General features: G+C 38.1%; 1 protein-coding gene and 3 long non-coding RNA genes across 13 annotated transcripts; 1 reads left to right on the top strand and 3 right to left on the bottom strand.

Moving 5' to 3' along the window:
* Nucleotides 1-1,334: 1,334 nt before the first annotated feature.
* LOC123884045 lies at nt 1,335-2,407 on the bottom strand. Its single transcript, XR_006800629.1, has 2 exons — nt 2,332-2,407; nt 1,335-1,613 (listed from the first exon to the last, which is right to left on the bottom strand). It is a non-coding gene; the product is annotated as an uncharacterized LOC123884045 (long non-coding RNA).
* Nucleotides 2,408-4,204: 1,797 nt separating this feature from the next.
* Nucleotides 4,205-7,625, bottom strand: LOC123884043. Of its 10 annotated transcripts, none has more exons than XR_006800623.1 (6): nt 7,268-7,623; nt 7,119-7,166; nt 6,633-6,863; nt 5,774-5,839; nt 5,338-5,463; nt 4,205-4,514 (listed from the first exon to the last, which is right to left on the bottom strand). It is a non-coding gene; the product is annotated as an uncharacterized LOC123884043 (long non-coding RNA). The 10 variants fall into 10 exon arrangements; XR_006800628.1 differs by lacking the exon at nt 7,119-7,166 and adding an exon at nt 7,167-7,193 and having other exon boundaries at nt 7,275-7,292; XR_006800627.1 differs by having other exon boundaries at nt 7,275-7,290.
* A 265-nt stretch (nt 7,626-7,890) lies between these two features.
* LOC123884042 lies at nt 7,891-9,613 on the bottom strand. Its single transcript, XR_006800618.1, has 3 exons — nt 9,228-9,613; nt 8,439-8,501; nt 7,891-7,972 (listed from the first exon to the last, which is right to left on the bottom strand). It is a non-coding gene; the product is annotated as an uncharacterized LOC123884042 (long non-coding RNA).
* A 9,486-nt stretch (nt 9,614-19,099) lies between these two features.
* Nucleotides 19,100-25,393, top strand: LOC123886197. The gene is made up of 3 exons (XM_045935531.1): nt 19,100-19,654; nt 19,760-22,750; nt 25,307-25,393. Exons 1-3 carry the CDS (start codon nt 19,100-19,102, stop codon nt 25,391-25,393), a joined length of 3,633 nt encoding a protein of 1,210 aa, XP_045791487.1.
* Nucleotides 25,394-27,949: the final 2,556 nt, after the last annotated feature.

Here is a 27,949-nt window from a genome sequence, read left to right as displayed (position 1 = left end):
ACGATTTAAGAAAATGTTGAGAACCTATGGAACTAAAGGAGTTGCGGAGTATGCAACAGAGGTGTCTTTTCGGAGTGCATTAGACAGAGTAGAATTTGTTTTTGGGGCGGTGCTGTGAGTACCGAAAGATGTTAAGAGAAAGTTTTAAGTAGTTTGGTGAGAATGGTTTATGCCATCATCACGATTGTTGACTATCTATCGACAAATCGAGGGATTAGCTGTCCTTGATCTATTGTTGATGAGTAGACGAGATTGTGTCGATTGGGATTGACTGATTTTGTCAAACTTGGTTTGGTTTGGAGTTTGTATGTTTTGTTGGTACGAATCCGGAAGAAGTGTGATTTTGAATCGGAGTTGTGTAAGAGACCGTATCGGTTAAGGTATTATGACTAGAAAACCCGTTGGTTAGAATGCAAGTTGGGAATTAGAAAGTCGGATGAGGGAGTTTATCCGGAGTTGTGTTTGAGTCGGGTAATTTTCGAGGGCGAAAATCTTTTAAGGGGGGTAGAGTTGTAACGACCCAAAATTTAGTATTCGTTGTTTAATTATTTTATTACGCGAGGGCGTGATTTATAATTAAATTATTAAGCGGCGAATAATCATTTAGCGCAAACGTAAGTTATTGAGCGAGAAGTTATGTTGATTGGGCCTTGGGGCGTGTAAGTGGTTATTGGGCTTAGCCAATTGGGCTTTGATCCATGAGAATAGAGAGAGCTATAAGTAGCAAGTCAACCATGAATAGTCTCATAAGTTGCAATTCTTGAGAAAGAGCAAGAGGAGGAGCTCATGAGGGAGAGGGAGAGCTCGTGGGAGAGAAAGAGAAGAGCAAGCTCGAGGAATCGTCGAACTAAGGTACGAGAGTTAGATTACATATTCGTGAGTGATTCGAAAGAGGGGAGGATGTCGATTCCTCCATTCCCAAACTCTTTCCACTCTATTTTCTTGTGGGTTTTGTGGGTGATTTTCTTAATGGAAATGGATTCTTTTGATCCTAACATGTGTCACTAGTAGAAAAAAGCTTTTTTACATCTGGCAAAAATCACTTTTTACATCTGAAAAATGTCAGATGTAGGCGCACGAGACTTAGTAAGTATATACGTTTTACATCTGGCGTAGTCAGATGTAAAAAAACACTTTTTACCTCTGACCAAGGCGAAAATCAAATATTATTTTTTTAAAATTAAATTGGACCTTTTACATCTGACCGAGTCCACCAGATGTGAAATCTTAACTTTATTTTTTTTTTCTTTTCAAAAACCTGCTTTTTTTTATATATATATTTTAAATCCTATTTTGTAATTAAAAAAAAACTAAAATAGCATTACAATTCAACATTCAACCAAAATACAATTACATAATATAATCAAATGTCATTAAAATTCAACATCATCCAAAATACCAAATGTCATACAATATTTCAAACCAAGGCAAACTAATTAAAATAATAACTTATTCTGTAAAAAAATTAGAAATTTTCATTCCTACTTCTGACTAAAGTCTCTTCTATTCTACTAATTATGGTTTACACTATTAGCTTACTTGGAAGATAAAGTGTCCAAGTCAACATTGAACCAGTTGTCTCATGAGTTATCCCTTAATTGCAAACTTGAAACCTAGCATGTAGCATCACCAAGTAAGAATATACACATGAAGAACATACCAAAAGAAACTTCAAGTACCATATACATTATTCTCTAGTTCATTATGCTAAATTATGCATTTATAATTCATATAGAGTGGCATCTACTACATTCCTGCCAAATCCCACTACAGCAAGGCCAGAACACAATAATTAGGGCCATCTAAACATAACATGACAACAGTGGCATGAATTGTCTAAAACAAAACTATATATAGCATACCTGAAGCATTCTAGTATCATTCTTACATACTTAATGGGCAAAATTTACACATTCAGAATACACACATATCATAGAAATATGTTCAAAATATTTGCACTTAAATAAATTATATAAAACTAACCTATTATATAAGTAATCACATTATACCTTTGTACACATTTTTATATGTAAGACAAGGAATCAAGAGCTCCTTTAATGCTAACCATTGTAAAATTTCATTTCTTTCACCAATAAAAATAATGATATTGGCAAACAAATAAAGCCATCATAATTTCAATGTTATCATAAAATCCAATTCGATTAAGAGAATAAGAGAAACCTCTCATAACATATAAATTCATTCATAGGCGTTCATGTATGTACTCTTCTCACTTTCTTAGTTCTTACATGCGCAAAGACACATGAAATAAAAACATTGCAGGCTATGACAATAAAAAGTTTTCCTTTTAACTTAAAACTCTAAACTCACCAGCTTTACATAGAAACTATTATGGTCCCCTGGTCATATCAGAAACATTTGTTAGTTACTCTAGTTTGTGACCATACTAGTTAGGAACCCGTGCAACGCACGGGCGAGGACGATTATATCATCTGATTAAACCAACACTAATTTTTGCGGGCTTATAAATAACAAAACCATGAAATTAACAGCAGCTAAATATCTAATGAAGCAACTAACAGCAGCAAACCATCAAACTAACAGCAACACCTACTTCTTGCAGGACTCTTATGACTGCTTCATTATTTAGACTAACAGCAGTAAACCATCAACAAACATCACTAATGAAGCAATACCTATTTTGGCAACAAACAAATTGTTGTTAACATAATATCATGATATTCAAAGATTCATTTAACAGATGTTCAAGACTTCAATAGGCACCAAATTCAAATAATTCCTAATTAATACATAGAAGAAATAATTCCTAATTAATACATTACCAGATTCTTTTTGCCATTCTGGTGTGAATTTACTTTTTATTCACACCAAATATTATAATTTGTTAAATTTTCTAAGATTCACACCTGATTGTGGTCGGGCTTTATTTCCCTCGCGACCAAATTGTGAATTCCGGGCCCCCTTCCCTCGAGAACCCGAGGGTTAATACCCAAAAAAAAATCTCTAAATGACTAAATCTATTATATAAGTAAGAAGAATATACAAAATTAATTTGTGAGCACAATATATATAGAGATCAATTACACCTGTGTAACATTTGAGTAATGTTACACCGCTCAATAACGCTTTAACGAATACAAATTTTACAAAATCTACTGTTGGATTGAAAACTTATATCGTATAGATCATCTATGTTGAATTGTATAAAAATCTAAAATCGTTTGATATTTTTACACCGGTGTAACATTTGAGTAATGTTACACCGCTCAATAACGCTTCAACGAATACAAATTTTACAAAATTCATCGTTGGATTGAAAGTTTATATCATTTAGATCATCCATGTTCAATTTTACAAAAATTTGAAATCGTTTGATATGTTATTGAGACCGATAAAGATTAACGCTTTATGTGTTTTTATTGAATACCGTTAAGCTTGATCATTCTCAATAACATATCAAATGATTTTAGATTTTTATAGAATTGAACATGAATGATCTATATGATATAAACTTTCAATTCAACGGTGGATTTTGTAAAATTTGTATTCGTTGAAACGTTATTGAGCGGTGTAACATTACTCAAATGTTACACCGGTGTAATTTGATCCCTCCCCATATATATATTAGATGTAGTGCCCGTGCTAACGCACGGGAAGCACCAATTTTTAGTAATTTCATACATAATTTTTAATTTGCAAATGTTACATAAATTTGTGATAAAATTAAATGTCAAAATTTTGTTTCTTAGTTTCACTCCTCAATTTAGATGATATAGTTTTTAGTTATTCTTAAGATTTAATGGAAGTATATAGTACAAATAACTATATTCAATCAAATGACAACAAAAATTCCCTCTATAATATTAACAAACTTGATATATGCATAAACATAACCGGATGCCCCCGTATTTTTTCTAAATATAAAACTTGAAACTTAATTATCATAAAGTTACATAACAATGATAACATAATCCCTCTATAATATTTAACAAAGTTGATTTATGCATAAACATAATACTTCCTTCCAGGATGTCATTGTGTTTTTTTCTAAAAATAAAGTTAATATTTAACAAAATTTGGTTGACTAAGCATTATTCACTCTCTCATCGTCTTCCACTTCCTTGTATTCCTATATATAACCAACAGCTTTCACATTTAAAAGAGGGTATAATTTCCTAAAGAATAACAATTACTTTTCCAATATAATATGCATACACCAGGGAAACAAATTAAAGCTTTCATATTTTTTATTAAAGATATTTATACTACATACAATATGTATTGGGATGAAACAATATTAATCAAGATGTATATAACTCTCACCAACCAAACAAACTTATGCTGATACAAATAATAACCTATGTATTCTAGAGATATATAGAAATGATGCGTCTCATATTTAAACACCGCTTGATTGGAGATCCTTAGCTTGAATCCAACGACTTCAAATCCTCTTGGGGAAGATCTTTGTCGTTCATTGTGGTCCTATTTGACTCGAGATATTGGCCTCTACATTTGTGGCGAAGGATACCCTGTTCAAACAAAAATTGATATGAATACAAATATTGAAGGTAAGCTACAATGAAGAACTGAAGCTATATGATAGGACAGAAGCATAAAAGCTGGCATAAAGACATTAACATGAGGCCTACCTTTCTAAATATTTAAAACAAAAGCTCTATATGCAAATGGATACTGCAACTGAAAAATCAAAGTGACTAAACAGCTACAATTTGATCACGTTAGAGGCAACTCAGCCCCCATGATATAAATTTCTTTGTGGCAAGCACAGTATGTACAATGCAGATCTTTATAGTTTCAATGAATTTTAGGTTCTGCATATGTATGACCAATCACTACTTTTGACACTTATTCAATGTGAAGCTATAGCTAGTGTCATTTGATGGAAATTGAATGCTAAGGGAAGGATGCAGACAGTTCTCTAATTCTCTAATTTGCTTGAAAATCATTTCAAATATATTTGTTTGTTGACTTGATCCAAAACAGATCCAAACTCAGCTAATATTTTCTCTTATTCTTCTATAGTTTTCTGAAAAAATGGACTGGTAATTTTGACAGGGTCAATAAAGTCTAACAAATAATTATTTCAGCTAAAATTCAAACTCAGCTACTTCTTAACGATTGTTGAAACTCAACTCAGCTAAAACCTACCGCTTCTTAACAGATAATTAATTCTAATCATCACATCATAGAGACTAAAACCTACTAAATCCAAAATCACTGCTTCTGCAACAATTACAGATTTACAGTATCACAACTTATCATTATCCGTAACATTCTGAGTTATTCCATAGGCATTGGAATAAGATTAATGATAAAAGTTAACATATTTACCTTCAATAGGTATAGAGCCTAGCAGTGACAATGCTGATCCTATTTCCACTGTTGTACTTGCTTTTCCTTCTTAATGTATCCATTGTAGTGTCTCTTTTTGTGGAAGATAAAAGTCATAAAATAAAACTACAAAAATAAGACCACAAAGCAATCAGTTTTTCATATTGAGACATTTCCTCAAACACTTTGTGAGTGCTCACTTTCACAATCAAAAAATTAAATCTAAAACATAAAAGTCATAACTGATTTCAGTCAGCTTCAGCAAAAAAAAAAAAAAAAATCATAACTGATAAAGCACATATTTGAAACAATAAATGAGTATAGCCAAAAATAAACTATAAATGAAAAACGGATCAATTTATTCCAATCTAAATGAAAAAACAGAATGAAAAAATAGAATGAACAAACAAAAACACTAATACTTTACAATCTTAACTTTTGTTTAGCTTCATCTGAATCGGATTTAGCGGTGAAATTATCAATTTGTTGATGTCAAAAGCTCCTTCACGTGTCATTAATCGAATATGGTCAGAAATTTGAAATAGTGAGATGAAGAGAAAGGAAAATAAATGGGTAAACAAAAACTAAAATTAGGGTTTGGAAGAAGAAAAATACAAAATTTGAAAGGTTAACAAATAGAAATCTAGAGTCATCAGTGTGAGTGAACAGAGGCAGAGTTGTGAGAAGTTTGCTACTACACAGTCCATTCAAAATTTCCATTGTGCAACTAATGTTTGAATAAAATAATGCATATAAATTGTAGATGTTGCTTTCAATTTCAAATTTTACTTACGTAAACCAGCAAGTTTTCATTGAAACTGCTCTTGACACCAAAAGCACTACCCAATTCTCATGGATTATAAAAATTACATAGAAAAAGAATGGTCAATAGGAAAATGACTAATCGCCATACTACTAAGCTACTTAAGAAAATAAAATAAAATTGCATCTCAAAATGAGTATAAACATAGGGCTGTGCTGCAATAATGAAAATCAAAATGAGTGAGAAAGAAGAGAGGGATAAAATGAATTATAAAGGACAAATCTTTGTTATCATTGGGTTGATAAGTTTAGCATAAGAATATTAGTCATTTGAATATGAAATTTCATGCTTTGAATTTTTTCCGGCTTAACATCTCTGGTTCAATTTATTTTTCTAGAATGGTACTACTCAAAATAATCCTAATAATGAAATAAAAAAATTGAATGTTTTGAAATAAGAACAATAGTGTTCTAATAACTCTTTCACTAATCAGTCATCCTATTTTTAAAAATCATAACCTATGAAAATATACCTTTAAACCATTTCTCTTCACAGCATCAACCAAAAACCTCTAGAGTTACCTGGAAAGAAGAAAGGAAAAAATGAGAGGAAAATGCAAAAATCAGAAATAAAAATTGCAATTCAAAAACAAATTAGGCAAAAATATAAAATAGAAATCGAAAATGAAAAATAAAAATAAAATATATTCCTTTCTTAAGAACAACTCCATGGCCGCCACTCATGTTCCTTTCTTCTAAATCTCCTAAAAAAGAAACAAAAGATCTATTTGTGTAAATCTAAATGAAAAAAACAAAAACCAACATGCCAAAATGCAGCAGGTGTCGAAAATTCCTATTCATGCCATAACCATTGATTAAAATATCAAATATGGTTGGAAATTTGAAATTTGAAATAGTGAGAGGGAGAGACATGAAAAGGGATGGGTAAAGAAAAATTTAAATTAGGGTTTGGAAGAAATAATTAACGAAAAACTCCAATACAGTTCAAGTCTACATACCTGCTTAATATAGTTTGTTTGGTGCAGTGGAGACAATAAACTACATACCTGCTTAAATAGACAAAACCTCTAACCCTATTTCAATTATAAAATGAATAAATCGATTAAACCCTAAGGTGGGAGAATCTGAAATTGAAATTCAAAGTTACCTTTTACCTATTCATCTGATCTTATCCCTTTGGAGGGAAATTTAAACTGCATGCGCCTTGACCAAACCTGCAAAATCAACAGAGAATGAATCAATAAAATGGGTATTATTCAACATTGGGTTTTTCATCTTGTAAAGACATGAGAAAAAATTCCCAAATTAGAGGAGTATTTGAAGAGAGATAAGGGATTAAAATGGAATTTCTTAAGCTTTGACAGTGTGAGAAGTAGATGTTGCATGGATAAGGGATTGAAGACTTTTGATTTGAAAATTGTTTCAAAGTTCATAGCCGAAAGGAGAAGATGAATTCAGAGAGCACATGTGCGAAAGGAGAAGATGAAAACGACATAACAGTGACATTCGCTGTCTTTGTTTGCAAATTATGCGTTTTTTTTTTATTATTTTGCACAATCCGGACCGGGCTTGGTTAATATGGTTGGACTGGACTCTTGCCTTAGGCCCAATAAGCGAACAGATGAATTGGAGGGAAAGATAATTCAAAATCATGGCCAAAAGAAGCAAAAATTTTAAAAATTTTCCAGCTAGGAATTTTGCAGATTGGATGTGTGATTAACATGTGTCAAAAATTGCCATTTAGCTGAGTTCAATTTGTGTAGTTAAAATGATGACAATAGTGCATTACTTTCTGCCCGGCCATAGCAACCATTGATCTCTCTCAACCAAACAGACCAAGTTATATAATCTCCTGTTATAGACAAAAATTATGAGTCTTTTTAGAAACTACACAATAACAAATACAATCGAGAATCAACGGTTACCATAATCCCAATAATTACAATCTGAGTATATTCAATTTGAAAAAGAGGCATGCTAATGTCACCTACAACACATGCTACTTACAATTTGAAAAATTCTAGCATATTCAAGTATATTCTTTACATTTAAGACTTGAAATTAAACCATTGTTGCATAGCATATGAGACAATGTCTGCCACCCCATGAAGATAAAAACACCAATGGATTGGGACAAGGAAATCACTTTCCTTGTTCTTGGTACACTAGTAAACACTCAAGTAAAGACATAAATAACATTTAGTTATTAGTACTTATATTGTTGTTACTATAACAACTGATGCATTATTTTATATTGGTAAGGAGAAATATTATACATAGTCCAATCCTAGAATAAACTGAAAACTTTAATGACTGACCTTGCTCATAGCTAAGCCAACAAACTTTGATGGTCTGAATTGACACACTCTAAGTAGGGATCCCTGAGAAATGAAAGAGAAGGTACGCGTTATCTTCAAGAACTCAGCATATACAAAATTCAACGGGTTCGAGTGAGAGGGAGCTTCAAAAATATAATAACTTTTATATAATAACTTTAGAAACTGAATTGAAACTACTATAGCCTAACAGAGTAGAATATTTGTTCTTTTCACAAGCGATGGTTAGATAATTTTTCCACCAAATTACTTTAGAACCAACAATTGATCTCAACTCTGCACCGAGTAAATTTTCAAGTTGCTAGATTAAACCTCGTTCAAATCCACAAAACACCATCATAAAATTTCCAATCAATTGAGATAACAAAAATTCAAATAACACCACTTAGGACATTTAACAAACACCTTGAAGGCAACACATTAAGTGCAAATAAGTCAAATAACAACACAAAGATGTACACCAGCATTTTAAGTGCACAGATGAAAAAATAAGTCAAATAACAAACACCTTGAAGGCAACAAATTAAGTTACAAAGAGACATTACACATGAAGTGCACGAATGAAAAATTTTAGAAAAAACCAACACAGTAAAACCAGAATGGAAACAGTTCTAAGAGCTAAAACCAAGTAACAAACCACAAACACAAAGAAATCACCTAAAAACCTGAATCCACTACTAGAAATAGTTCTACAAGTATTCTAGAATCATCAATAAATATACAGAAAATGGAAATATTTAAAAAGGAATAAAATAAAATAAAAAAGAGTACCTGAATCGATGAAGGTTCGACAATAGTGAAAGAGAAAGAGAAGCTTCGATTCGTGAGAGCAGAGACCGGTGAGAAAAAAGAGAAAGGACGATAATAGTGAGAGTGGAGAGAAGCTTCAATTCGTTCCCCTTATAGCTTCGATTTGGAGCTAGGGTTCAAGAGAGAAGCTTCGATTTGACAAGTTCGAGAGAACGAGTGAGAGAGAGAGAGAGGAAGGCTGAGAGTGAGAGAGAGAGAGAGAGGACGGCTGAGAGAAGCGGGTGGTGGTGAGTTGATTTTAGGTTGCTGGCGTGAGAGGAATCAATCGAGTTTGGTGTGAGAGGAAGGCTGAGGGTTTGTTCGCGTGAATGTTTGGGTATCGAGAGAGATAAGATTGAGTTTTTTTTTTACTCTTATAATTGACTTATTTGATTCCAAAAAAAATATTTTATTTTTTTGACCTTTTACATCTGTGGATATTATGCACAGATATATATTTATTTTAGACAATTTTCGTCATAATTACAGAATTGCCACCGCGTTCAGTTTTGTTTCTGGTGAAATTGAAATCAGATGTAAAATGTTTTGCCCATGTATTTTTCACTTCTGTGGATATTGAAACCAGATGAAAAGACCACTCAATATAGCTTTTCACATCTGATATATGTTCCACAGATGTAAAGTGCTTATGTAATATGTCATTTTTCTACTAGTGTGTAGTGAACTCATGGTAGATGAGGTAAACAACTTTGGGGAGTTGAAAGTGGGAATATGTAGATGTTTGATCAATGATTTGCATGTTTTGTTAAACTTGCTTAAAATGCAAGAAATTGGTATGAATTTGTAAGTGTGATGTATGTGGGTGTTTGTGAGTGTTAATTAATGTTCATAGATACCATATATGCTTGAATTAGCTGTTTATAAGAATTTATAACATGTCTAGATGGATTTTTGAGTGGATTCCATGTTAAACCGCCTTAGAAAACTCAAGAACAGATATTTTCTGGTGTGGTTCGCTACCTGCTCGCTACAGCGAACATGCTCGCTACAAGCTTGCTACCTGTTCGCCATGTACCTGTAATCCTCTGATGTAGTTCGCTACAGCGAACTGAGCTTCGCTTAGCGAATAAGTTCGCTACCTGTTCGCTACGGCTTCGCTTAGCGAACAGCACTGTGACAACTGATGTAGTTCGCTACGGGTTCGCTACGGCTTCGCTACGGCTTCGCTTAGCGAACAGCACTGTGACAGCAACTTTTTGATAATTGTTTTAAGTGCAATTAGGCACTTGTAACATGGTTTAAGGGTATCCTTACATGATTGTTGATACATGTTGATGCTGTTAATGCTTATTGTTAATCGTTATATGATTCGCACGCGTATGCAATGACTTGTAGTTCAAGTGACTATGTTATGTTTTAGCATTAATTTGCAATGTTAAGGAAATGATGTGTGTTTTATGACATAAGTGTAAATGAAACTTTATGTGTATAAAAATGGCTATGCAGATAATTATCATGTGAATAATTATGATTTGAGTGATAGGATATTGTGTTATCCTAATGTGTTAGATGTTGGAATTGTGTTTCCGCATCAGTGAATGAATAGCTTCGAGCTAGATAGCGTCATGTATTTGATGTGTTTAAAAGTAATCATGCATTCATGAATAATTGTGTTATGGGAATCATGTGAATTCCAATAATTGATGAAAATGGTTTATGTTTATGAAAAGTGGCCGAAGATGGGATTATGTTATCCGAGATCTGGAGCCCATATCCAAACATGATATAAAACTGTGTGACTCCTCTTTATGGGAGAGATGGTTGATGATAACCAAGATCCGACATGATTTAAAACTATATTGATGATGATCCTGCATGATCTAAAACTGACACCATCCAGCAACGATGTAAAACTGAATGAGATGGTCTAAGTTGGCCAGCATCCAACATGATGTAAAACTGGTTTGGTCCACCATTGGTGAGACGCTTATCCTGCATGATGTAAAACTGATGTAGAGTCCGTGCATGACTATAATCTGAACAGTCCGTACATGACTATAATCTGAACAGTCCGTCATGACTGAAATCTGAACAACGTGGAAATGGTACCACATGCATTAGTTGTGTCTAGGGGACATGACATGAGTAAATGGCATTAGATTGCATTAGGGTAAATGTGCACATACTTGATAATTGTTATGTGACATTATCTGATTGGATTGTAATGTGTTTTCCGTATGTGTTAAGCTTTGGTATTTACTAATTGTTTAATACTGTGATTGTTGCCATGTCTTGGTATGTGAGCAGAGTCCGTCATGACTATAAAATGAACAAGTGTAGAGTCCGTCATGACTATAAAATGAACAAGTGTAGAGTCCGTCATGACTATAAAATGAACACTTTGGTAGTGTCCGAGAAGACGTGAAACTCTATGATTGGTGTGTTTGTAAATGAATGATTAATTGGTAGTCGCATTTGACGATGTATGTGCGTGAGTTAGAAATGTATGATAGCGTGTGAAGTGTGTAGTATACTACTCACACTTATATTTATATTTATGTTTTCTAACTCTCTGCTTTGTGTTAATTGCTGGACCTTTGGGGGTCCAGGTTGACAGGTTATGTGTTAGCCTCGTCCGAGTGCAATGGTGAAGCTCTGCTCTGATTGAGACATGGGAAAAAGGGGTTTTTATATGTATATGCATGTAATCCTCTTAGTATACTCTGTTGGTCTTAAGCTTTCATTTGAAAAGTATCCGTTTTGTATAACTAATAACGCATCGTTCGATGCGAGGTTTTGTTTTTAGTTCATTCGAATATTTTACTAGATAAATGTATTAGTATTATCTTTGAATGAAGTTTGTAGTATTCAAACCAGCGCTTTATAATCAGATTTTCAATTTTTCCGCTGCGTATTTTCGAAAAAGATTTTATAAAGGCAGAGTTAATTAAATAACGGGTTTGGGTGTTACAAAGTGGTATCAGAGCTGTTGTCTTCGGACTGTGAGGTTATGTGTCAATCAGAGCCGTTCTGTGCAGACAGATCGAGTGAGCGTGTGTGCCAGTTGTGTCTGTCTTTTCTTGTTGTGTGTACTTGATGCGATTGATACTTATCATTGTTATAAGTTATCAAGTCAAGTAGTGGTTGAGTATTTTTATGCTTAAAGTTTTAAAAATTTGTGTGGTTTGAACTTTTGGTTTGTAGATGCTTATTGCTAATTGTTGATGATCCGGCATGATGTAAAACTGCATGTGATGATCCGGCATGATGTAAAACTGCATGTGATGATCCGGCATGATATAAAACTGCATGTGGTAATGATTTGAAATAATTTTAAAAACTAATATTATTTCTTGAAGATTTTGGTGAAAATATAGAGTTATTTTCTTTTGAGTAAGTGAAAATTAAATTTTCAAAATGGTGAGAAGAGTAGGATATTAATGTGTCCTGGTATGTGTTTGTTATATGTTTGTTTATAACATGTACTAGATGATTGTTGATGCATGATTCTAATTGTGCTTTCAAGTCTATAATGATGTTATATGCTTGATGTTTTAGATTTTGTGGATTAGTGAGTCGAGAAAACGAGAGTTTAGTGAGCGTAAGTTCAAAACCGTAGCAGAGCACCCATATTTTTGGATGTGCTCGCTAGGCGAAGAATGAACCTCGCCGAGTCTCGCTAAGTCTTGCTAAGTCCTGTGAATGTTTTTGACTTGTCTCGCCGGGAGCTCGCTAGCTTTTGCTAAGCGAGGGAGCCAGACAAGAAATTTATTTTGTTGACGTCTTGTTCTGAGTTGATTGAATGTGAGTATGAATTATTGCTACGCAATGTTCATTTTTCTTGTGTTGTTTTGATTTCCTAACTTTGAGGAGTGAGGGAAGTATAGGTTACTTGAATGCTTACATGAATTTGTGTTAGTGTTTAGGTATCGTGGGTTAGGTTTTGTCCCTTGTATGCGACATGCGTGTAAACGATGTCGATACTAGTTTCTTCTTAGGAAGAATATGTTTAGAGATGATAGAACCGTTAGGTGCTTACACCGGATGTTCTAGTGGAAGTGTAAAGGTGGGTTTGAGATAAGTCGGGGAGAAGATTTTGTCTCTCCAAGATGTTTCGAACGCGAGAAATAAGGACGAATAGAGATGTTCTTGAAGTGGATTGTTTAAGATTGAGTAGCGTCGTTCGAAGTGGAGTTCTTATTTGGAGAATATTTTGGAGGAAGTATCAGATGATCATTTCGGAGTGAGTCGGAATGAAGTTGTTTAGCCGTAGGGAGAATGTGGCCATTGGGGGACGATGGAGCAGATTGAATGTTAAGTGAAAACCGTTGCTGGGAAACGGAGAAGACGTGTGCGTCGAGGGTAAGAAAACCTAGTGATGATCATACGACGAGTATGCGAATGGTGGGTACCTTGAGGGTTAAGTTAAGTGGGAGATTGATGTCAAGGATGGAAGGTGTGGTTAGGAAACTGAAAACCCGATTACAATAAGTGGGACTGGTGGTGTTTCTAGCGGAACTCGTAGCAAGAATGTTCCATTGTTTGGTTGTCTTTCACTTGATGGTTCATCCTCAAAGAGGAGGAAGAGTGATAAAGATGGAAGCTTTGTTGATGAAAAGTTTTCAGAGGAATCTGATGAGAGTTGTGTTGGAATCAACAAGACGGAGATCATGGTTGTTTGAAAATCAACTTTTGATAGTAGCTGAGATTTAAATACAGGATTACTAGGTGATCAAGAAGAGCCTAGGAAGGATTTATAAAGGTTGAGTATGTTTGAACCGAGTAGTCATTTCTTGGAAGGATTTGAGAAGCTAAGTGCGAAGTGTTACCTTTGGATGTTTGGGGATAAGAAAGTTGGCCTTTGGAAACGTGTCGAGCACGAGTATTAGAAAGACGTAAGAAAGTGACTTATGTCAAGTAAGAATTTGACGGTTGGAGATAATATATTTTTGGAATGTGTTAAGAACTTTGAGAAGTTGGACAACAAATGAGTGTAGAAGTTGTGCTACCGAATGAATAGTTGGAATGAGATTCGGCACAGTGAAACGATTTAAGAAAATGTTGAGAACCTATGGAACTAAAGGAGTTGCGGAGTATGCAACAGAGGTGTCTTTTCGGAGTGCATTAGACAGAGTAGAATTTATTTTTGGGGCGGTGCTGTGAGTACCGAAAGATGTTAAGAGAAAGTTTTAAGTAGTTTGGTGAGAATGGTTTATGCCATCATCACGATTGTTGACTATCTATCGACAAATCGAGGGATTAGCTGTCCTTGATCTATTGTTGATGAGTAGACGAGATTGTGTCGATTGGGATTGACTGATTTTGTCAAACTTGGTTTGGTTTGGAGTTTGTATGTTTTGTTGGTACGAATCCGGAAGAAGTGTGATTTTGAATCGGAGTTGTGTAAGAGACCGTATCGGTTAAGGTATTATGACTAGAAAACCCGTTGGTTAGAATGCAAGTTGGGAATTAGAAAGTCGGATGAGGGAGTTTATCCGGAGTTGTGTTTGAGTCGGGTAATTTTCGAGGGCGAAAATCTTTTAAGGGGGGTAGAGTTGTAACGACCCAAAATTTAGTATTCGTTGTTTAATTATTTTATTACGCGAGGGCGTGATTTATAATTAAATTATTAAGCGGCGAATAATCATTTAGCGCAAACGTAAGTTATTGAGCGAGAAGTTATGTTGATTGGGCCTTGGGGCGTGTAAGTGGTTATTGGGCTTAGCCAATTGGGCTTTGATCCATGAGAATAGAGAGAGCTATAAGTAGCAAGTCAACCATGAATAGTCTCATAAGTTGCAATTCTTGAGAAAGAGCAAGAGGAGGAGCTCATGAGGGAGAGGGAGAGCTCGTGGGAGAGAAAGAGAAGAGCAAGCTCGAGGAATCGTCGAACTAAGGTACGAGAGTTAGATTACATATTCGTGAGTGATTCGAAAGAGGGGAGGATGTCGATTCCTCCATTCCCAAACTCTTTCCACTCTATTTTCTTGTGGGTTTTGTGGGTGATTTTCTTAATGGAAATGGATTCTTTTGATCCTAACATGTGTAGTGAACTCATGGTAGATGAGGTAAACAACTTTGGGGAGTTGAAAGTGGGAATATGTAGATGTTTGATCAATGATTTGCATGTTTTGTTAAACTTGCTTAAAATGCAAGAAATTGGTATGAATTTGTAAGTGTGATGTATGTGGGTGTTTGTGAGTGTTAATTAATGTTCATAGATACCATATATGCTTGAATTAGCTGTTTATAAGAATTTATAACATGTCTAGATGGATTTTTGAGTGGATTCCATGTTAAACCGCCTTAGAAAACTCAAGAACAGATATTTTCTGGTGTGGTTCGCTACCTGCTCGCTACAGCGAACATGCTCGCTACAAGCTCGCTACCTGTTCGCCATGTACCTGTAATCCTCTGATGTAGTTCGCTACAGCGAACTGAGCTTCGCTTAGCGAATAAGTTCGCTACCTGTTCGCTACGGCTTCGCTTAGCGAACAGCACTGTGACAACTGATGTAGTTCGCTACGGTTCGCTACGGCTTCGCTTAGCGAACAGCACTGTGACAGCAACTTTTTGATAATTGTTTTAAGTGCAATTAGGCACTTGTAACATGGTTTAAGGGTATCCTTACATGATTGTTGATACATGTTGATGCTGTTAATGCTTATTGTTAATCGTTATATGATTCGCACGCGTATGCAATGACTTGTAGTTCAAGTGACTATGTTATGTTTTAGCATTAATTTGCAATGTTAAGGAAATGATGTGTGTTTTATGACATAAGTGTAAATGAAACTTTATGTGTATAAAAATGGCTATGCAGATAATTATCATGTGAATAATTATGATTTGAGTGATAGGATATTGTGTTATCCTAATGTGTTAGATGTTGGAATTGTGTTTCCGCATCAGTGAATGAATAGCTTCGAGCTAGATAGCGTCATGTATTTGATGTGTTTAAAAGTAATCATGCATTCATGAATAATTGTGTTATGGGAATCATGTGAATTCCAATAATTGATGAAAATGGTTTATGTTTATGAAAAGTGGCCGAAGATGGGATTATGTTATCCGAGATCTGGAGCCCATATCCAAACATGATATAAAACTGTGTGACTCCTCTTTATGGGAGAGATGGTTGATGATAACCAAGATCCGACATGATTTAAAACTGTATTGATGATGATCCTGCATGATCTAAAACTGACACCATCCAGCAACGATGTAAAACTGAATGAGATGGTCTAAGTTGGCCAGCATCCAACATGATGTAAAACTGGTTTGGTCCACCATTGGTGAGACGCTTATCCTGCATGATGTAAAACTGATGTAGAGTCCGTGCATGACTATAATCTGAACAGTCCGTACATGACTATAATCTGAACAGTCCGTCATGACTGAAATCTGAACAACGTGGAAATGGTACCACATGCATTAGTTGTGTCTAGGGGACATGACATGAGTAAATGGCATTAGATTGCATTAGGGTAAATGTGCACATACTTGATAATTGTTATGTGACATTATCTGATTGGATTGTAATGTGTTTTCCGTATGTGTTAAGCTTTGGTATTTACTAATTGTTTAATACTGTGATTGTTGCCATGTCTTGGTATGTGAGCAGAGTCCGTCATGACTATAAAATGAACAAGTGTAGAGTCCGTCATGACTATAAAATGAACAAGTGTAGAGTCCGTCATGACTATAAAATGAACACTTTGGTAGTGTCCGAGAAGACGTGAAACTCTATGATTGGTGTGTTTGTAAATGAATGATTAATTGGTAGTCGCATTTGACGATGTATGTGCGTGAGTTAGAAATGTATGATAGCGTGTGAAGTGTGTAGTATACTACTCACACTTATATTTATGTTTATGTTTTCTAACTCTCTGCTTTGTGTTAATTGCTGGACCTTTGGGGGTCCAGGTTGACAGGTTATGTGTTAGCCTCGTCCGAGTGCAATGGTGAAGCTCTGCTCTGATTGAGACATGGGAAAAAGGGGTTTTTATATGTATATGCATGTAATCCTCTTAGTATACTCTGTTGGTCTTAAGCTTTCATTTGAAAAGTATCCGTTTTGTATAACTAATAACGCATCGTTCGATGCGAGGTTTTGTTTTTAGTTCATTCGAATATTTTACTAGATAAATGTATTAGTATTATCTTTGAATGAAGTTTGTAGTATTCAAACCAGCGCTTTATAATCAGATTTTCAATTTTTCCGCTGCGTATTTTCGAAAAAGATTTTATAAAGGCAGAGTTAATTAAATAACGGGTTTGGGTGTTACAAGGAGCAAATTGGGAATGATGGCCCCTCGAAAGTTGTGAAGCTCTGCTTGTTTGGCTGTATCTGAGGCCTGCAAGGCCTGTCTGGCTTGTCTGTCTGTGCCTGAGGCCTGCTAGGTTGGCGCGCGCCAGTGAGCATGTCTGGCCTGTCATGCTACCTTTCTCTTGGCCTGGCTTGGTTTAGTTTGTATTGCTTTTATAATTCTTGTTTATTTTGTATGTTTTGATAATTGTATAGTCATACAAATAGGGGAGGATTATGTTAGGTATTGGGCCTCATGTATTTAAGCCCAATACAAATGTTGTACTTTGGCCCATTGGCTTATATGTGGTGCTTTGCTTATATAAGCTCATGAGCATGATCAATGAAAGGAGAGGATTACCATTTTGACATAACAATTTTAACATTTCAAAGTAAAATGGGATTCTACATCAATACTCTCCTTTTAACTTTTCTAATTATTTGCATTGCTTCAGTCATGGTTGCAGATTAGAAACTAGATCTATAACTCAACTTTGTTGTGTTTTCAAAGAAAATTGTTTGAAATATCAATCTACAATATTTGATTTTATTTCATATGGAATTTGCTATTGATTGTCACAGGAGATGTTAAATTTCCGCCCGAAAAAAGATGCTTTGCTTCAAACTTTTGTCCAACTGGACCAACTATGAGTGTGACCAATTTTGTAGAGTAAATTTGGCCGACCCTAAATGTGGCTTTTGTTTGACAGGGCAAGGCGTTTGCTGTTGCAATTAGACATTTTATTGAATTTTATTTGATAATTGTAATTTCTCAATAAATTTGTAGAAAAACACAATTTGTAAGATTTTTATAAAAGTATGTTTTTTTTTTTTTTTTTTTTTGAAGGATTATAAAAGTAAGTTGAAAAATCAATATTGTCATTTCAAATCAAAATAATATTATTGATAAGTTTGAAAATTATTTGTGAAAATTTATATTTTATTATAGTTTATACGAATTGTATAATAATAATAATAATAACATATATTAAGTCAATAAAAATAAAAATAATAACATTTGGACTGGGCAATGGGCTTAAGGATATAACCAGCAAGCCCAATGAATATCAGAAGGAGACTAGGCCCGAATCAAGTAAATCCTAAACACCCAATTAGGCGACACGAAGCCCAGGGCGTGATTAACGATAGCGAGGCAACGCCCAGAAGTTGAATCCCGTAGTATTATAAATATCTTTTCCTTCCCTGTGTTAGCAACTGACTTGGGAAGGAAGAAACCAACTTCCCACAACCGCCATAGCTTGGAGACCAAGGTTTTCTTCCCTATTTTCACGCTATACCACCGAAGAAGATGCTAAGGACCGGATTTTCAGGAACCCTTGCTTGGAGAAGAAGACTAGATGCTCTATAAATAGCTCCCTACTTTCATTTGTAAAAGGATCGAATTCTGACATATAAAACTCCCAGGGTTGTTGGGATTGAACCAAGTGTAACCACATCATTTAACCAATAATATAAACCCCTTTGAGTTTTTACCAGAACATTTTGGCGCCCACCGTGGGGCTGCGGTAAAATCATTTGATCCCAGCCTATCAAAGCAACTAGACGAAAAATCAAACATCTCCACATGGCTGGAGAACATGGAAACAACGATAATTCTAGCGTTAACACCTTGCAAGCCGCCGTCGTAGAAATTCGGCGTTTGCAGACCCAGATCGCGGCCATCGAGGCCGAAAGAACACATGAGAAAGAAAAAGCGAAGATGATTTCAGAAGAGGAGGAAGGAGAGAACATCATGGATGTACAGCCTTTGGCACAGCATTTATGGGATACCCAAATTACGGAAGCAATCAAGGTTCCTCACCTTCCTACCTTTGATGGGAAAACTGACCCTCGAGAGCATTTGATGACAATTGGAACACAAACCGCCATAATCAATGCTCCGGAACACCTGAAATGTAAACTACTAGCCGACACCTTCAAGGATGTAGCCTTGCGTTGGTATATGAACCTTCCAAGGAATTCAATAGAAAGCTACGCAGATTTTCACAAAAAATTCGTTCACCAGTTCGCCGGATCGAAACACGTGAAAGTCACATCAACTAGCCTATTCTCCATTCGCCAAAACCACGGCGAATCGTTGCGTAGTTTTCTAGCCAGATTCAGCGAGGCCACCATCAAGGTCTCAAATCCAAACCAGGAGATGTTCGTGGCGGCCTTCCACAATGGGCTAAGAGCAGGACATTTCAACGAATCCTTAGCCCAAAAACCCGCCTCATCAATGCAGGAGGTGAACAAGAGAGCGGAGTGTTACATAAAGGGCGAAGAAAGCAACGCCGAGAAAAGGCAAAGAGACGCCAAGGAGAAGGAATATGTAGGCCGTGCTACTAGAGCCCCAGAACACCCGCGACCAAAAACGGGAAGTCATCAAGGAAACACATGGCAAAGGCACCATGGTAAGCCCTACCATCAACCGCCAAGGAGAGAGTTCAGGAATCACCCCGCCGAGGAAGAGTTTACGCCATTAAATGCTTCAAAAGTGTACGTGCTAAACGAAATTCTGGCCAGTGGTTTGGCAAATCTCCCCCCAAAAAGAGCCAACAATACCCCCTTGGGACTCAACGACAACGCCTGGTGCGCCTATCATAGGTGCAGAGGTCATTCTACGGAAAAGTGCTTCCGCCTAAGAGATTTGATTGAAGAACTAATTAAAAGCGGACACCTCCGAAGGTTCATTGACGATGCAGCGCAAGGCCGAGTCGTCGTGCCAAAAATCCCCAGGCACGAGCCACGAGATACTCAGGGGCCAAGTAAAGAGCCTCCAAAGGAGAGGATCTCTGTTAATACAATAGCGGGGGGGTTCTCAGGAGGAGGTGAGTCAAGCTCAGCAAGGAAAAGATACGTGCGTCGAGCCATCTCAGAGATATATCTCGTGAGACAACCCCAACCACTCGACGTTCCGGATTTGGCATTTACTGCAAGGGATGGCCTGGAGGTAGCGCCCCATGACGATGACCCTTTAGTAATACAAGTCCAAATCCTGAACTGCGATGTAAAGAGAGTACTAATTGATTCAGGGAGCTCAGCAGACATCATGTACTGGGAAGCTTTCAAGGCCATGCAATTAGCGGAAGAGCAATTGCAGCCGTACGCCGGAGCTCTAGTTGGGTTTTCCGGAGAACAGGTAGACGTGATGGGCTACGCCTCACTACTCACTACCTTCGGAGAGGGAAGTAACGCCAAGACCATTAAAGTGCGATATTTGGTGGTCAAAACTCCGTTCACCTCCTACAACATTATCATAGGAAGACCTGCTTTCAACACTTTAGGGGCGGCCATGTCCACCCTGTACCTAGCAATTAAATACCCTCTCGATAACGGAGGAGTAGGAACAGTTAGAGGCGATCAGATCCTCGCCAAAAAATGTTACGAGTCCAGCTTAAAGATACGGCATCGAGCATCCAATACAAATGGAGCATCCGAAAGAAGACAAGCCACAGTTCCGGGTGGCATAAACATCATTGAAAATTCAGACATGGATCCAAGGGAAGAATTTCAAGATAGAAGGGTAAGCCCTATAGAAGACCTGGAACAAGTTCAAATCGGCGATCACCCACACCAAACAACCAGTTTAGGAACGGCATTGCCCAATGAGGATAGAAGAAGAATCATCAAAATCTTGAAGGACAACGCTGACCTATTTGCATGGAAACCCTCAGATATGCCAGGGATTGATGAAGGGGTGATAACACATAGATTATCAATATCACCCAACACGAAACCAGTCTCCCAAAGAAAAAGAAAGGTTGGGGAGGAAAGGCGAGCTGCAATAGCGGAAGAAGTGGAGAAACTAAAGGAGGCTGGATTCATTGAAGAAATAAAATACCCCTCGTGGTTGGCGAACGTCGTCATGGTGAAAAAGGCCAACGGAAAATGGAGGATGTGCGTGGATTTTACGGATCTAAATAAGGCATGTCCCAAAGACCCATATCCTTTACCCAACATAGACAGGTTGATTGACGGCGCTTCAGGATGCAAGATGTTGAGTTTCATGGACGCCTACTCAGGGTATAATCAAATAAAGATGAACCCCACAGATGCCTGCCATACAGCCTTTATGTCAAATACCTGCAATTATTTTTACAACGTTATGCCTTTCGGGTTGAAGAACGCAGGAGCAACATACCAAAGGTTGATGGACAGGGTTTTCTCCAAGCAAATAGGAAAGAACTTAGAGGTATACATTGACGATATGGTAGTGAAAACTCCCGAAGGAAATCGCCATGACGAAGACCTTTTGGACATCCTGAGATCAGTAAGAAAGTACAACATGAGGTTAAACCCAGCGAAATGTTCCTTCGGGGTGCAAGCAGGAAAATTCCTAGGTTTCATGCTCACCAGCAGAGGAATAGAAGCCAACCCAGAAAAATGTCGAGCCATCATAGACATGAGAAGCCCTACATCTGTGAAAGAGGTCCAAACTTTGACGGGCAGAATAGCGGCATTATCCAGATTCTTATCATGTGCGGGCGAAAAAGGCTTCCACTTCTTCGCATCCCTTAGGAAAAATGAAAGATTCTCCTGGACGCCCGAATGTGAAAAAGCCTTCAGGCAACTAAAAGAATTTTTGGCATCGCCGCCCATCTTGACACGCCCATTACCAGGTAATACCCTTTACCTTTATCTTGCAGTCTCTGATAGAGCCCTAAGTTCAGCTCTGGTTCAGGAAGTAGAGGGCGAAGAAAAGCCTATATATTTTGTAAGTAGAACCCTTAGAGGAGCAGAAACAAGATATCAGAGGATAGAGAGGTTGTCTCTTGCGGTGGTTGTCACAGCTAGAAAATTAAGACAATACTTTCAAAGCCACAAGATAGTTGTTAGAACAGATTACCCTATCAAGAACGTCCTCAGAAAGCCAGACCTAGCAGGAAGGATGGTAGCATGGTCCGTCGAATTGTCAGAATTTGATATCACTTTTTCACCTAGAGGGGCCATCAAATCGCAAAGACTGGCTGACTTTGTATTAGAAATGTCTACCCCGCCAACAACTGAGAAAGCTGCGACTTGGACCCTCTCAGTGGACGGAGCCTCCAACGTACGGGGAAGTGGAGCCGGAGTAGTGTTGGAAGGACCAGATGGCGTTATGATAGAGCAATCATTACGTTTCGCCTTCAAAGCCAGCAACAACCAGGCAGAGTACGAAGCCTTGATAGCAGGAATGAAGTTAGCAAAAGACATGGAAGTGAAGGAGTTGAAAGCCATGAGTGATTCCCAACTGGTAACCAACCAAGTGTCAGGAAAGTTTCAGACGAAGGAACCACAGTTAATCAAATACGTGGAGGGAGTGCAAAGTCTAGCTAAACACTTCGACTCGTTCGAATTAGTTTATGTCCCTCGCGAACAAAACATGAGAGCAGATCTATTGTCAAAACTGGCGAGCACAAAAAAACCAGGGAGCCATAGAACCGTTATCCAAGAAACGATCAAAACTCCAAGCATCGGCGGAGAAGATTTGATGATGGTGATAGAGGAAGAAGATTGGAGATCGCCCATTATCCGATACCTCCAAAAGGATGAACTCCCAAAAGAAAGGGAAAAAGCGTTCAAATTGAAAAAGATGGCGGCATGGTACTCTATGGTAGGAGATAGGCTATATAAAAGGGGATTTGCATCCCCCCTCCTTCTATGCGTTAGTAACGAAGAAGCAAAACACATCATGTCTGAAGTACATGAGGGTTCATGCGGCAGCCATATCGGTTCAAGGGCTTTAGCAGGAAAAATATTAAGGGCAGGTTTTTACTGGCCGGATATACACGATGACACCGCCATGTACGTAAGAAACTGTGATAAATGCCAAAGACACGTTAATTTACATCACATGCCTGGAGAGCCATTGAAATCAGTATTATCCCCATGGCCTTTTTTCATGTGGGGGGTGGATATTGTTGGTCCATTTCCAGTCGACTACAAACAAGCAAGATGGATCATCGTCGCCGTTGATTATTTTACAAAATGGATTGAAGCAGAGCCAATATCTAGTATCTCGGCGGAACAGGTCAAGATTTTTTATTGGAAAAAAATCATCTGCAGGTTCGGCTTGCCTAAGTACATCGTGTCCGATAACGGCACTCAGTTCTCCAGCGAAAAGGTCGTGGAATTCTGTCGAAGCAAAGGAATCAAAAACACCTTTATATCAGTGGAGCACCCACAAGCTAACGGACAGGCTGAATCGGCAAATAAGGTTATATTAAGGGCATTGAAAAGGAGGCTAGATAGCAAAGGCGAGGCCTGGGTAGCCCACATCTCACCCATTCTTTGGTCGTATCACACCACCCCCCAATCCTCGACGGGAGAAGCGCCATTTACAATGGTCTATGGTTCAGACGCAATGATCCCGGTGGAGATAAATCCTCCCAGTTGGCGCAGGGAAACCATAACACAGGAAGAGAACGATAGAGCTTTGGAAGAGAATCTAGACATGATCGAAGAAAGAAGGGAGAGAGCGCATTTCAGAGAATTCGCCATAAAGCAAAGAGCCGCTAGGCGTTATAATACGAGAGTCAGACAAAGAAGTTTCCAAGAAGGCGATCTAGTGTTGAAAAGACCCATGGGAAAGGATAAAGGAGGGAAGTTCGCGGCAAACTGGGAAGGCCCCTTTCGTGTACAAGAAGCCTTTGAAGGAGGAGCATATCGTTTAGAGACTATGGAAGGAAGAACCCTCCCCAGGACGTGGAACATAGCAAACTTAAAGTTCTACTACAGCTAGTTACGGAGCATCACGCCACTGGTGGAAGAACAAGTAAATTCATGCCTTTTCAGCACTATTTTAATGATGTACAAGAACCATTTTCATTAATAAATAAAAACAGTGAGACACTCTTTTCCCTTGTGCAAACTAGGGTTTTTATCGAGGCTCATTGAATTTCAAAATTTTAGTAGTTCTTTTATTTTATTACACATGTTTTCTTACACAATCAAAACATTTACGTCAATCAAGGTCAACCTGATTAAGTTATGAACTCTGAATAAACTAAGAAATTAAATCAGGGTTGAGAGGCCTTGGCGTCACCCGTAGGGGGCGTCAGAAACAGAAATTAAATCAGGGTTGAGAGGCCTTGGCGTCACCCGCAGGGGGCGTCAGAAACAGAAATTAAATCAGGGTTGAGAGGCCTTGGCGTCACCCGTAGGGGGCGTCAGAAACAGAAATTAAATCAGGGTTGAGAGGCCTTGGCGTCACCCGCAGGGGGCGTCAGAAATAGAAATTAAATCAGGGTTGAGAGGCCTTGGCGTCACCCGTAGGGGGCGTCAGAAACAGAAATTAAATCAAGGTTGAAAGGCCCTGGCGTCACCCGTAGGGGGCGTCAAGAACAGAAATTAAAACAAGGTTGAAAGGCCCTGGCGTCACCCGTAGGGGACGTCAAGAACAGAAATTAAAACAAGGTTGAAAGGCCCTGGCGTCACCCGTAGGGGGCGTCAAGAACAGAAATTAAAACAAGGTTGAAAGGCCCTGGCGTCACCCGTAGGGGACGTCAAGAACAGAAATTAAAACAAGGTTGAAAGGCCCTGGCGTCACCCGTAGGGGGCGTCAAAAACAAAAATTAAAACAAGGTTGAAAGGCCCTGGCGTCACCCGTAGGGGACGTCAAAAACAGAAATTAAAACAAGGTTGAAAGGCCCTGGCGTCACCCGTAGGGGGCATCAAAAACAGAAAGTACACAGCAAGGAAAGGCAAGATTATCAACATCACCATAAGGAAAAGCTTGCACGCACTCAAAGCAAGGCGGCATACCGCCATATCAGCCACAATCAACAGGTATAAATTTAATCTCAAACAGCTATCAATTATGTTAAATGTCAAAGACATCACAGGTGTAAAGGTGAAAGTTTCCGAAGCAAGAATGATAGGAGAAGTTATCCAATAGCGTAATATCAAAGTAACCCACAAAGTTATGAAGAAAAGACTTGAGGGCGAATAAAGAAATTAATAAAGGACCCAACAAAGGGCAAATTGTTCAAAGCCACAAATGGGCATACAAAATAGTTACAAAAAAGCCACAGAAGGGCAAAAACAAAATCATTACAATAAAGGAAAAAGAGATCATTCACTGAGGAGGAACGTAAGGAACGAGCTTGCCGTCAACAATCTGATTCATTGCATCAGCTTCGCCAAGGCGCTTAGCATCGAGATCTGGAAAAAGAAGCTTGACCTGTTCTATAGCAAAAGAAAAGCCTTCGTCATATTGGTTGGCGGCATAGAGCTGAAGCTCTGTGACATCACTCTCCAACCTAGCCTTCTCATCAGCTAAGGTCCCAACAGACAGTACCGCTTCATCCTTCTCCTTGGAAAGCTTAGAAAGTTTCTCATCCTGGGCAGCAGCATTCTCCTTAAGCCTGGTCTCAGAAGCGGCATAGCTTTCTTTAATCTTGGCCAGCTTCTCCTCATACTCTTTCCTCAACCTCTCCGCCTCGCCTTCCTGTTCTTCCTTCAGCTTCTTAATGTCTGCCTCCAGCTTGGTTTTGGTTTCAGTATACCTCTTCTCAATATCAGCAAGGTTATCATCAACAGTCTTCACCTTCTGCTTCGCCTCTTGGACCTCTTGTTCTTGGCGATTTGTCAGCAAGTAGTTGAGAAGAGTGCCTTTAACCTCGTACTCCAAAGCCTTCTTCCTCAAGTCCTCAGTAGAAGTGTTGGTAAAGCGAGTCATATCGCCAACCATAGTCACCCCCCTTTCAATGAATTCGAAAGGATCAAAGGAGCTCCAAGTAAGGGAAGCACCGGCGTCGGGGTCTTGAGAGGAACTGGAAGCCACGCCTTTGCCTTTGGAGGCGTCCTTGGCAGTTTGAGTGGTACTCTCAACCCTCTGCTTTTTGGGAGGAGGAGGAGCAACACCCTCGGTTTCCTCTGCTCCAGAAGCTGTTTTCCCCGGGATCTCGACACGGATCCGCCCCTCGTGCTTCTTCTTACTTCGCCCTTCTTTTACAGCAGCTTCCTCCACTTGTAGCTGCTTCAACGGATCGACCACAGTAACGGCAGGATTGGCCTTCTGCTGGCGAGCTTTTGCCAAAAACGCCAATCTCTCCTCATTAGAAATAGTCCTCATTCTCTCTGCAAAAATAAAAGAGACAAAGAAACACAAGTTAGCAATAAGGCGAGATTAACATTAAACAGGAGTAGAAAAATACCAAAATCAGTACTTACGTAAATACTCTGTCAGGGCTTCACTATTACCCTCACACCTAAGAATGTCAGCGGTATCCATGAGAGCGTAGGAATTAAGAAAGTTGACAGTATCTTGCTCAAAATCACTCAAAGCCTCAAAGACGGCTCCCTTGATAAGCCTAGGGTTATCGGTCCAGTAGAAAGGAAATAGAGGATCATCAACCTCATCATACATCAAATCAGAAAATTTCTCATCACTACGGACCCGAAAGAAAGAGTCTTTGAAGTTTTTGAAATTGGAGGCATATAAACTTAGGAGGCGACGGTTGGGTTGACTACTAAGGGAAACAAGAGATCGAGGCTTCAGGTTTTTTATTTGGTAAAAAGAGAAGAAAACGCCAATTGAGGGTGCCAATTCAAAACCTAAACACATCACCTCAAAAGCTTTTACAAAGGCCCAACTGTTAGGATGGAGTTGGGTTGGGGCGACGTTGAGAACCCTCAACATTTCCGCCTCAAAGGAAGTAAAAGGCAACCAGATGTTGAGAGGTTGAATCACGCCAGTATAAAGATAAAAATAATCGGGCGGGGTGTCATTCTTGAAAAACACGAACTCATCTTCTCTGACAGGCTCGGTAATAATAAAATCTTCATGCGAGGGATCAGAGAGTTTGACGGCTTTCCTAAAGCTCCTCACCATTTCCACACTAGTATACTTTGAAGAAACTTCCATGATGACGGGAGTATAACCAGCAACAACCAGATCTCGACAAGGATTCTTCCGCTTTCCTGTGAAAGAGGAAGGGGAGATTATGACGCAATCACTGTCATTACCGCTATCACTACAACCACTATCACTATCACTATCACTACTACTACTCCCAACATCAAAACCCCACAATTCCGAATAAAACCCTCGGCTGTTAAGAACGCCGTTAGCCCTAGTATAGTGGGCGCGAACTTGTTGCGCCCATTCGAGATAACTAGGAGAAGAAATAGGAACTCTCCCCTCATTCTCATCTAACTCCCTCAAGATAACCATCGTTCTAAGCCTAATTAGAGAAATTAGGGTTCCTACTCAGAACAGACCTAATCAACGAAAAAAAGAAAGGTATGAAATGAAATACCTTGTGAAACGGATGAAGACCTCGAAGCAAGGAGATAAAGTCGTCTTAAAAGCGGAGACCGTTGAGAACCTTTATCAGAAGAATGAAGAAGAGAGCGTAACTGGATTGAGACGGGAGTAGAAGATTTTGCAGAAGAAGTAAAGGAAAAAGAAAGAGTAAAACCCCTATTTATAAAACTTTGGTCCTAACAA

Source organism: Trifolium pratense, linkage group LG5, assembly GCF_020283565.1.
Source record: "Trifolium pratense cultivar HEN17-A07 linkage group LG5, ARS_RC_1.1, whole genome shotgun sequence".
In the NCBI taxonomy this organism is placed as follows: Eukaryota; Viridiplantae; Streptophyta; class Magnoliopsida; order Fabales; family Fabaceae; genus Trifolium; species Trifolium pratense.
This window is presented reverse-complemented; position numbering and strand designations above follow the sequence as displayed.